Source organism: Chelonoidis abingdonii, chromosome 11 (assembly GCF_003597395.2).
Source record: "Chelonoidis abingdonii isolate Lonesome George chromosome 11, CheloAbing_2.0, whole genome shotgun sequence".
NCBI classification, from domain to species: Eukaryota; Metazoa; Chordata; order Testudines; family Testudinidae; genus Chelonoidis; species Chelonoidis abingdonii.
The window spans coordinates 46,206,782-46,218,778 of NC_133779.1; the positions used below are offsets into that span (position 1 = coordinate 46,206,782).

The 11,997-nt window shown below is 45.4% G+C and overlaps 1 protein-coding gene across 1 annotated transcript; it reads right to left on the minus strand.

Annotated features, from left to right (window-relative positions):
* Positions 1 to 1,849: 1,849 nt before the first annotated feature.
* On the minus strand, positions 1,850 to 11,692 carry LOC142047569 (uncharacterized). Its single transcript, XM_075071373.1, has 5 exons — positions 11,678 to 11,692; positions 8,617 to 8,888; positions 3,493 to 3,637; positions 2,998 to 3,006; positions 1,850 to 2,059 (listed from the first exon to the last, which is right to left on the minus strand). The coding sequence occupies exons 1-5, from the start codon at positions 11,690 to 11,692 to the stop codon at positions 1,850 to 1,852; spliced, it is 651 nt and encodes a 216-aa protein (XP_074927474.1).
* Positions 11,693 to 11,997: the final 305 nt, after the last annotated feature.

The window sequence follows — 11,997 nt, forward strand, 5'->3', positions numbered from 1 at the left end:
GCTCTGCCTGCTGCCCCATCCACAGGCACTGCCCCTGCAGCTCCTATTGGCCATGGTTCCCGGCCAATGGGAGCTGAGGGGACGGCACTTGGGATGGAGGCAGTGTGCAGAGCAGAGCCCACTGGCTGCCCCTATGCATAGGAGCCATAGGAGGGCCATGCCACTGCTTCCAGGAGCCACATGGATCGGCCCCCGAGACCCTAATCCCTAGTGCTCAAGCAAGCCCCAGACCCCACTTCCTAGAGGAAGCTCACGGGCTGGATAAAAATGGGTGGCAGGTTGGATTCAGCCCACAGGCCATAGTTTGCCCACCCCTGTTTTAGATAGGGTGACCAGACAGCAAGTGTGAAAAATCAGGATAGGGCTGGTGGGTAATAGGAGCCTGTATAAGAAAAAGACCCAAAAATCAGGACTGTCCCTATAAAATTGGGACATCTGGTCACCCTTGTTTTAAATGGTTAAGCAATGCTGGACCTCTAATGCAAACCCTTCCCATTGACCCATTCCCTAATGAAAGAGCTAGGCCTGTCAGAGGGGGCTGCTTTAACCATGCGTAAAGTACACTGTCCTCCGGCAATTGCTAACCTAACAGCCTAAAGGGGCCCTTAGAAGTTGGATGGCAGGATTTGGATTTTTTCCCAAATATTGGGTTGTTTGTAAAATTAATTCTCAGTGGAGACTTTTGGTGAAAACATTGTTTTAGTTTCTAGTTCTACATTGGTTTTTGTATTGATGATTTTGATGGTCATCTTCATTAAGGGGGGATATCTTGTGAAATTGAAAAAAAATCATTGTCCAAAACTGCTCATTTTAAAAATGGAAAAAAAATAGATTAAAAATTCCATGGAGAATTTGGAAAACAAACAACCTCTGTATTATTAAAAGAAATAAAACAGCAAAACCTATTGCGTTGCTTTATCAGAAAATGAATGATTGCCAAATAAACGTACAATTCAGTACAACAACCCGCTCACTTCCTTTTCAGCAGGAGAGAACTGAGAAGCCTGTAAATCAAAAGGATTTTTAGTATTTGCCTGATCTACAACTGTTTGTGCTACCCAGAGCAAAGGTCGTTCATTGTCCTGGACATTTCCATTTACCCATCTCAGTTCTGCCACTTTTTTTCCTTGTTACCATTGATTGTAAGTGAGCCAAGAACTCAATATTCCTATTTCTTTTTTGTTCAACCTATGTTGGCCTTAACAATGAAGGTTATTTTCAAGAGAAACAAGCTGCAGGCTTTAAGCCAGTCTCGAAGTGTTAGAGATCAGGGTGAGACCATTCACAGGAGATGGGGATGGGGGCAAATTATCCCACATCTGCCCACTGTGGGGTTCATACACCTTCTTCGGAAGCAGCTCGTGTTGGCCACTGTTGAAGGCAGGATACATACTGGGCTAAGGGACTTCGGGGGTCTCATCCAGTCTGGCAATTACTGTGCTCATATGTGAAACTGGATCTTAGAGAAGTGGAGGGAATGGGGAACAGAGAAAAATAAAAGAAAGAACAGGAGAGAGTTAATGATCTTAATTGAAATTTTATTGTTGCACGTCCGCAATTAACAATCGGATGGAGAAGAAGATACTGATTTGTCTGCAATGCTGGATGCCCATTGAGTACAAGCAAGGAGTACATCTCTCCAGGCTGTATGGTGTATCTCAGGGCTACTGCATCAGCTCCTTGCAAGTCTCGGGAGACGAATGAAAGATTTAGCAGAACAGGGCAGAGCTCTGAAGGCAATGCTTCTTCGGATGAGAACAGGAGCTAAGCGAGTCATGAGAGAGGAGACTCATCTGCGGTCTGTGCTTGTCTCTAGCTTGTCGGTTCATTGCGGTAGGCTCAGAGGATGTTAGCAGTGCTTCCAGTCTTGGGACTGCTGTGGAGGGGGGCACTTGGGAGGGCAGGGCTCCTTGCATGGGGGAGGGCACTTCTCCTGGCATTTTGGAGGGCAGGGCTCCTTGCATGGCGGAGGGCATTTCTCCTGGCATTTAGGAGGAGGCAGGCAGGTCTGTTTACACTGTTGCTGATCAGAAGACATCTTTAAATGATCTAGGTAAACCTGAAAGAAAAATGAGGTGTCTTTTCAGCAGGTACAAAACATACCACGATTTGCCTTTGCCTGCTTTCACAGATTCAGGCAGGCAGGCATACATTTTTGCAAGCTGAACAGGCTTTTAAACGGCAGGTTGATAGTAGCAATGAGGACAAGAGAGAATTTTGAAATCACCCGTGGAGCAAGCAATTATCTTTCAAGAAACAGAAAACCAACAAAAAAGCCAAACTCTGACTAGAATTCATTTTACTGCCTCCTTTGACAGAAAGAGGGGTGGTTGTTTTTTTTTAAATGAAAGCAAATAAAATTTCAACATTTCTTGGTGAGGGGTGTCACAAAAATGGAAAAATATTTCAATCTGAAACCTCCAAGATGGAACAATTTTGAATTTTTTCACAAAATTGTTTTTCCATTTTTCTATCAGCTCTACCTAATCACCCTCAATCTCAGTTCCCCATCACTGGAAGAGGCCTATCGTTTCTTCCTTCCTTCCTTCTCCATTTGTCTCTTTAGTCTGAGAGCACTTTGCATTAAGCACTGCCTGGTACTGTGCATATGGACAATGCCTCCCAAGGTGATGCCCTCGTCTTACTTGGAGCATCTAGGTGGAATAATAATAATTATAATAACAAAAAATATGGAGCGTTCCTACAGAAGCTACATGGCAAATGTCACTTGCTGGTTTGGACTACACTAAACGGTGGATTCTCTGTAACCTGACAACTTTAAACCATGACTTGAGGACTTCAGTAACCAAGCCAGAAGTCAGGGGAGTGGGTGGATGAGGTTCTGAGGCCTGCGATTTGCAGGAGGTCAGACTAGATGATCACGATGGTCCTGTCTGGTCTATGGGTCTCTCAACAAAAATCGCTCTATCTCTGCGGTAGAGAGTAACAAATTAACACCAGCAATAACACGAGCTAAATAAACCGAGAGACACTTACCTGTTTCAGCTGCAGGTAGAAGGAAACACGCAGTCAACTGGATTGATGCACCTACTGAGGGGAGCTATTTTATAAGGCTTATGAGACCTGCGGGGGAGACAATGAATTTGCATGAAGACCAGATTGTTTCACAACCACTGCTGACAATTCCTTAGTTCTGGTTGAAGTCATCGTTTGTCAGAGACACCTCCCTCCTGGGAGTGGGAGGTTATTAATTGTATGGAAGCCCCACCTAATCTATTAACAACTAATTAATTCACTTATAATCATCTGAGCCTGTCCCAGGGCAAAAATCCCACTGAAATCACTGCTGAGCCAAGGCGGCAGGTCTGATAAGACCTTGTCCAATGAGTTTGCTTAAATTTCAGGAGTTCCTGCTATTGTGATGTACACACCCTGGGCCAGATCCTGAGCTGGTGTAAATCAGCACAGCTCCATTAAAATGGCATTCATATGCTGATGAAGACACATACCATGGTCAGGATTCATCATTGCCTCAGACTCCCTTATGCCTGTAAGTGTCCCATGGTGAATTCCCCCAACATCCTCTAAGTTTGAGTCCTTATGTTCTGACACTGCCTCTTCACAGAGTGGAACAACCTCACCCTGTCCTGTTACTACCATCACAACATTTCTGCGCCTGAAATACATTAATAGATTCAGGGACTTTAAGGCCAGAAGGGACCGTTATGATCATCTAGTCTGACCTCCTGCATAAAACAGGCCAGAGAATTTCACCCTCTTGCATCTGTGTTGAGCCCAACAATTTATGTTGGACTGAAACATCTATCCCAGCAAGGCATCCTGGCTGGATGTGAAGACAACAATTATGGGGAATCCATCACCTCTCACGGCAGTTTGTTCCAGTGGTTAATCTCTCTCTCTGCTAAACAATGGTGCCTTTGGCTCATTTGAATTGGTCTGGTTATAACATCCAGCCACTGGTTCTTGTTCTGCCTTTCTCTGTTTAGCTAAAGAGTTTCTTAGTACCTGGTGTTTCCTCCCCCAAAGGTCCTTTGACACTATAAAATGTGTGACTCCAATTTCCTGCCATTTAGGGCTTGAAGGGATTGGCGAGAGCTGTGAAAAGCAGAGCTGGAGTGTGGGGACCCTTCCATCACCCTTCCAAGAAAGATGGGGACCCTTTCATCACTGATAGGAGCCACAAGCCACAATCCTTCCTATTGCCACTGACAGCGCGTTGATGTCCAGGTTAACTTCTGTTGTGAGAGCCATTTCTGGATTTCTGGATGCCTGTGAAACTGGTCGGGGAGAAGAAAGAAAACCCGCACAAGTCCATTTCTCAGTCTGAAGCCCCTATTGCTGGATGTTTTGTCACAACTCCTAGGAACTCAGCCATGGGCTCGTATCCTGTGGTGGAAAGAACTGAAGGAAAAGACATTCTCTGCCAACAGCTTAGTACCACTCCATGATAGCAGAATTCAAGGCTTTCGCTGTGGTTTTGCCCAGGTAAAAGTGGGGAGAAGAAAAGCATCAGGGAGACCAAACAATCATTTGTCAGAAATTTGTTAAAATATGTTGTTTAAAGGAAATAAAAGTCCTTTATTTGGATTCATAATATATCGCCAAGTTTTTCCATTGACTTGCATGGACTGTGGCGAAGGCCCATTCTGGAGGTGAGGTAATGCTGAACTGAATCAGTCTGCCTGTAACACACGACTCTGCATTGTGACCTAGCTGACATATCATTAGTGTGCAGGCGGAGTGTATACAATCGAGATGGGAAGAGATGCGGATTTAGGTGCGTTCGTGACATTGTTCAAAATCATCTTCTAATTAAATCTTTTCTTCCAATGATGAATGAATACAAGATGGGATCAGTCTCTCTGTTCTGCCCGTCGATACAAAAAGGCAATAATTCAGAACAAGAAAAACAAGGTGGTGAAAGATTTTAATGTATTTCAGTTGGGAATTGAGACTCGGTACCTTGAAAGTTCATCTATCTATCTATCTATCTATCTATCTATTACAAGGAAGTCAAAGGATATGACCCTATTTGGATTACTTTTCCCATATAGATAGGTCCATTTCCTGCTGAAGGATTCAGCACTTTGGGATCCATTAGTGAACTTCTATTATCCCAGTGTGAAGATTAATACGATTGGGTAAAATAAGTGGCCTGATTTTCAGAGGTGTGGCGCTGTCTCTGGTTCCCTTGGCAGTTATAGGTGCTCTCTATTCTTTTGATAAGTTAGGATGCGACTGATAGTGTTTGAGCAGAGGAGATCTTGATTTAGTGGTTTTGGATTGGGGCTGGATGACAGGTCAATGCTGGTTTGCCATTATCATCTGGCGTTCCCCAACCCTATGGAAACGGAGGGCAGACTTTGGTTCCTAAGGTTGCACACACAGGGTGTGGGATGGAGGAAGGCACAAATGTGGCTTCCTGTTCTCTTTTCCCTAGAGCCGCTCATCACTTTTCAATCAAAACATTTTTTTTTTTTACCAAAAAATGTTTTTTTGATAGGGGAGTCAGAAATTGTCCTGTGAGGAAGGGGGATTTGTTAGCCCCTGGAGCTGATTAGAGCAGCATAAAGGACGGTCCTACCTTGAAGTGGCTGCTCACAACTCGTCTGTATCACCTTGGTTAAAACCCATTCCCCCTTCCCCTCTCTTCCACCCTGTTTTCAAAGAAGAGGTGGCAGCGAGCACAGCATGTTGGGGGAATTCACCAGGGGACACTTATGGCATAAGGGAGTCTGAGGCAATGATGAATCCTGCCCATGGTATGTGTCTTTAGCACCTTATGGATGCCATTTTAATGGAGCTGTGCTGATTTGCGCCAGCTCGGGGAGCTTACCTATAGCAGGAATTTCTGAGGTTTAAATAACTTATGAAGTATTATGAGGATTGGACAAGATCTGATCAGACCTGCTTTCTAGGCTCAGCATGGATTTCAGTCGGAGGGGCAACCAGCAATCGTTCTTACACATGCAACTACAGACACTCCCTGGGTTACGCAAGACCCGACTTATGCAAATTTACGCTTACAGAAAAAGTTCCATAAGCCAGAAATAGGATTTTTAAGTTGCGGAAATTTTTGTATAACATATGGGTATATGTTTCCGACTTTGCAAAATTTGAGTTATGCGAGGCTCTCCAGAATGGAACGATTTATTAAGTCAGGGGGCGTCTGTATAGGGATTATCCTGGAGGCCGCTGTGCAGAGTCTCAGCCCTGGTCTTCTCTGGTCAAGTTATTAGTAGCAACAGATCCCTGTTTTCCTACAACTCTACCTTCCTGTATCTCCCAGTGATGCACACTTGTAAAATGTGGGTTGCATATCCCTCTAGTGGCTAGATCATATAATATGGAATTTCAGCATGGGATGCTAGCCTACTAATGCTTCCATAAGAACATAACAGAAGAACAGAAGAACTCAGTCTCAGCTGGCTGTGGTGTGGGGTTGGAATGAGGGAGCGGGGTGAGGGCTCCAGCTGGGGGTGCGGGCTCTGGGGTGAGGTCTGGGATGAAGGGTTTGGATTGCAAGAGGGGACTCCAAGCTGGGGCAGTTGGTTGGGGTGTGTGGGGGCATGAGGGCTCTGGCTGGGAGTGCGATCTCTGGGTTGGGGGCAGGGGATGAGAGGTTTGGCGTTCAGGGTCCACTGGCACTTGCTATAGCTCCCAGGAAGTGGCCGGCAAGTCTCTATGTCCCCTATGTGCGTGGGTGGCCAGGGAGGCTCTTCGGGCTTCCCTTGTATCTAAATGCGCCAGCCCAGCAGCTGCCATTGGTCACAGTTCCTGGCCAATGGGAGTTGCGGAGCTGGCACTAGGGGGCGGGGGCAGCAAGCAGAGCCTTCCTGACCGCCCATGCGCCTAGGGGCCACAGAGACCTGGTGGCTGCTTCCGGGAGATGCAAGGAGCCTGCCTCAGCCCCAGGACCCCCCTGTGCCGCTGACTGGACATTTAACGGCCCAGTTGGCGGTGCCACCAGAGCCGCCAGGATCCCTTTTTGGCTTGTCAAAAACTGGATCTCAGGCAACCGTATCCTCACAATCCCCATTTTGACAGCTCTCTAAACACCCTCAACTCAACCTGTCTTTGAAACCACAGTCCCCAAGAGCAGCTGAGTGGTGATAGACTGTGCTGTGTGCCAGGGACATGAAATGTGTTTGATTCAGAGAGAAACAAACAAGAACAAGAGCAGTCGCCAGATGAAAAGGAGATGGATGGAAGTTTTCAGCTGATTTAAATCTCCCCCTCTGTTCTTTGGCTCAAACTGATCCTTCCTCCTACATCTGCTTGTGTTTAAGTCTCAAGATTTTTTTTTTTAAAAATTTAAAGAAAAGAGCATAAGAAAACGTCATGGACTCATAGATTGATAGACTTAAGGTCAGAAAGGACCATTATGATCATCTGGTCTGACCTCCTGCACAATGCAGGCCACAGAATCTCACCCACCCACTCCTGGAACAAACCCCTGACCTATGTCTGAGCTATTGAAGTCCTCAAATCGTGGTTTAAAGACCTCGAGGTGCAGAGAATCCTCCAACAAGTGACCTGTGTCCCATGCTGCAGAGGAAGGCAAAAAACCTCCAGGGCCTTTGCCAATCTGCCCTGGAGGAAAATTCCTTCCCGACCCCAAATATGGCGATCAGTTAAACCCTGAGCATGTGGGAAAGACTCGAACTGGTCAACATTTTCAAAGGAAAATACTTTATGGTGAAATAAAGGGTTATAATAAAAATGAAAATTTTGGTGGAAAATTAATTTTGGTCAAATTTTTTCTGGGTTTCTGATGAAAAACCAGAAGTCAGACACTGAATATTTTTTAGTTTTCTGGCTTTTCTTTTTCATTCAAAAATCACAAAATGTGTTTGCATGAAATTAGGACAAGTAAAAAAAAACTCTTGTGAAAAAAATATTTTATTCCATGAGCTCTTACCCGTAACTCATCATCACCCAGGGGACAGAGAGAAAGGGAGGAAAATAGGACGCTGCAGAAGGATAGTTTTCTGGTTAGTTTACAGAAGTGAGCCTTAAACTCTCAGAGTTCTGGCCCTGGCTCTGCTATGGACATCCAATGTCACCTTGGTCAAGTCACTTGTTCTCTCTGTGTCTCAATTTCCCACCTTCGACAAACACAACCCTTCTTTGCTTTGCAGGGTGACTGTCAGGGTAAATGTGAGTAATGTGTGTGAGGGGCTCACAGTGATGGGCACCATAGCAGTGTCTAGACAGCCGAGAAAAGCAGAGTTGGAAGGAAAGGGACCACCGGGAGCCAGCGCATACCATAAATTATCATTTTTATTCCAGCATGTCTACAATTAACGATGGAATGGAAAACAGAAGAACGAATTTACTCCATTATCATCAATCCTTCTGCACCAGTGTATGGTACGATACGTCTCTGAAGGGTGTACATAGCAATATTTCAGGGGTACAAAGCCAGTTGCAGATGCTAGCAATCTCTAGAGGCAACTGAAGACTGAAAAAATACACAGTGCACAAGTAGACTCTGAACCCCCCCAGAAGCCAAGGCAGGGAGAAGATAAGAGAACCAATTAGGGAATAAGTTACAAATAGGAACATGTAAGTTTGCTTGACATTTAGTGGCTGTTCACGCTCCGGTGGATGCTCATATCACTTCAGTTGTACTTCTGCATAGGCGGGCACTTAGGTGAAGGGCATTTTGGTGGCCTGCATGGCTCCTGGCACTGGGGTGGAGGACACGGCTCCTGGCACTTGGGCGGAGGACACGGCTCCTGGCACTGGGGTGGAGGACATGGCTCCTGGCACTTGGGCGGAGGACACGGCTCCTGGCACTGGGGTGGAGGGCACGGCTCCTGGCACTTGGGTGGAGGACACGGCTCCTGGCACTTGGGTGGAAGACAGACTGGTGGTGGCAGGCAGGTTTGCTTACACTGCTGCTGATGTTGGTAAGACATATTTCAACGATTTAGGTAAACCTGAAAGGAAAGTAACAACACAGACCTTGTGAGTATAAAATAATCTTGCACTATTCTCCTTCGTTGCAACATGGGATTCTCCAGAAGAGCCCAAGGGAATAAGATGCGCAATTCTCAGTGAATTTCAGTAGGATTTGGACTCCTTGGAAAATTTCAAGCGAAACTCTGCCTCTCCTTTTTCAGTCATCCATATCATCAGCTTTTACTTGTCACCTGAATATCCCCAGCCAGATTAAGAGAAAATATTCCAGTAAATTGTGCACTGAGTTACCATTTATGGGGGCTCAGTTATTTTCTGTTGGCAATGGCAACATAGCCATGCTTCTACGAAGGCATCCCTGCTAGGATTCCCAGTGTGAGGCTTGTCATGTGCATCGCTTGAGACCTCTATCAAGAAGCTGCTGGTTGCATTAGGTGCCTCTCTCTTTAGATAATAATCACCGGAGAGAGCTACATTGTGCAATTTCCACGTGTAGTTCTGTTGACCAAATCTGTGAGTCTGGGATCCACAATACAGCCAAAAATACTGGACTGATCAGGCACGATAGCATGAAAGCTAAGCACGGAAAAAATGATCAAGCTGTGCCTTGTGAGAGCCTCAGAGATCCTGATAGGTCTCAAATGAATCAACAGAGAGGAAAGCACTTAGTGCAAAAGCTTTATTCTCAAGCCGTTCAGCTGCCTAGAGGGGTTTGGATGACAGTACAGAGCAGCATAACTTTTCTAGTGGAATGGTTTGACTTCTAGGGAGAAAATCTACCCACACCTACCTTGTTCTAGTCTCCTGTGGTCACTGAAATTGTTCCTTCAAATTAATCATATAGTTTTTCAATCACATAAACGTCTCTGGGGATACGCACTCATGTCCAGGCAACAGGAACCCTCTGATTAAACTCTGAGACCCAGATTCAAATTGCTTTGGTGACTTCAGAATACCTCTTCTAATTACACCAGTTGAGGCTCTAGCCCTGAGACTGCAGAACCTCCTGTTTTAAAGTCTCTATTTCTAAGACCGAAGAGGGGAGGAATTGATGCTTGTGCTTCAGGCTAAGGATATGCTAAAATGATTTTCTAGACAGGGCTTTAATCCTCTACCTCAGGCTGCAGAGCTCGTGTTACAGTGCTGAATGCCCTGGGTCCGAACCCTGCTGCAGACTCATAAACACTGACATGGATATAATTGATTCCAATCACCAACACTGGCGATATAGTGCACTAATCAGTAAATCCCATCCTTCAACAGAACACGCGTGTTCTCATAAATAGATGTGCAGAACAAAGGGTCAAGATATGACCGCAACAAAGGCAGCCTTCTTAATAAGAAAGAGACTTACCTAATTCACCTACAGGACAGAGCGACCAAGAAGTATCGAGAAGACAAGTGGATTGAGGAGGTCTGTGCAAAGAGACCTTTTATAGCATTTCTGAGCCCTGTTTCCTGCAATGCAGGCTCTGCATGGATACTGTGAGGACATTGTATGTAGCAACCCAAACCTGCTCCACCACCTCCTTACATTCTTTCTTTGAATCATCTTTTCTGGAAAATTCCCATCCTTTTCCCATTTCAGAGCCAAGCAATTCCTTCCTTCTCCTGCTCTATTCTGAAAGACGAGGAAATGAAACCAAAGTTTGGAAACACCATTCATAACTTTTTTCTCCCATCTTATTTAAGTAAATCCTGACATTCATGGATTTGCTTCCATCTTTGTATTCCCTTCAAATGTTCTATACACGACTTCTCCTGGTTGCAAAGACACAGATTCAATGGATTCCAATGGAACAAGGCCAAGTTCAAGGGTCCAGGCCATCGATTTGGCCTTTGGAAACTGCCCCTAGTAATCTTAGACTTACAGGCCTGCAAACCCATCCCAGTCCTCTCCACTCCTTGTCCAGGCTAGACGAAGGGTTCACCAGAGACTCCTGCTGCCGTGAAGTTTGGGTCCTTATGTTCTGACGCTGGCTCTTCACAGAGTGGAACCATCTCACCCTGTCCTGTTGCTACCATCACAATATTTCTGCCCCTGAAATACATTAATAGATTCAGGGACTTTAAGGCCAGAAGGGACCGTTATGATCATCTAGTCTGACCTCCTGCATAAAACAGGCCAGAGAATTTCACCCTCTTGCATCTGTGTTGAGCCCAATAACTTGTGTTGGACTGAAGCATCTATCCCAGCAAGGCATCCTGGCTGGATGTGAAGACAACAAAAGATGGGGAATCCATCACCTCCCACGGCAGTTTGTTCCAGTGGTTAATCTCTCTCTCTTCTAAACAATGATGCCTTTTGCTCATTTGAATTGGTCTGGTTATAACATCCAGCCACTGGTTCTGGTTCTGCCTTTCTCTGTTTAGCTAGAGAGCTTGTTAGTACCTGGTGTTTCCTCCCCCACAAGGTCCTTTGACACTATAAAATGTGTGACTTTAATTTCCTGCCATTTAGGGCTTGAAGGGATTGGTGAGAGCTGTGAAAAGCAGGGCTGAAGAAAGGTGGGGACCCTTCCATCACTCATTGCAGCCACAAGCCACAGTCCTTCCAACTTCCACTGACCGTGCGTTGATGTCCATGTTAACTTATGGCGTGAGAGCCATTGATTTCTGGATGCCTGTGAAACTGTCAGGGAGAAGAAGAAAGAAAACCCGCACAAGTCCATTTCTCAATCTGAAGCCCTTATTGCTGGATGTATTGTCACAGCCCCTAGGAGCCCAGCCATGGGCTCGTATCCTGTGGTGGAAGATGCTGTACAAATACAGAAGAAAAAGACATTCCCTGCCAACAGCTAACAACACTCAAGGATTTTGAATGTGGTTTTGCCCAGGCAACAGTGGGGAAAAGAAAAACATGAGGGAGACGGAACAGTCACTTGTCAGAAATTTGTTTAAATATGTTGTTTAAAGGAAATAAAAATCCTTTGCTTTGGATTGATAATATATTGTGAAATCCTTCCATTGACTTGCGTGGACTGTGGTGAAGGCCCATTCTGGAGGTGAGGTAATGCTGAAATGAGCAACACTGCGTGTAACATAGTACTCTGCATTGTGACCTATCTGATATGTCATTAGTGTGCAGGC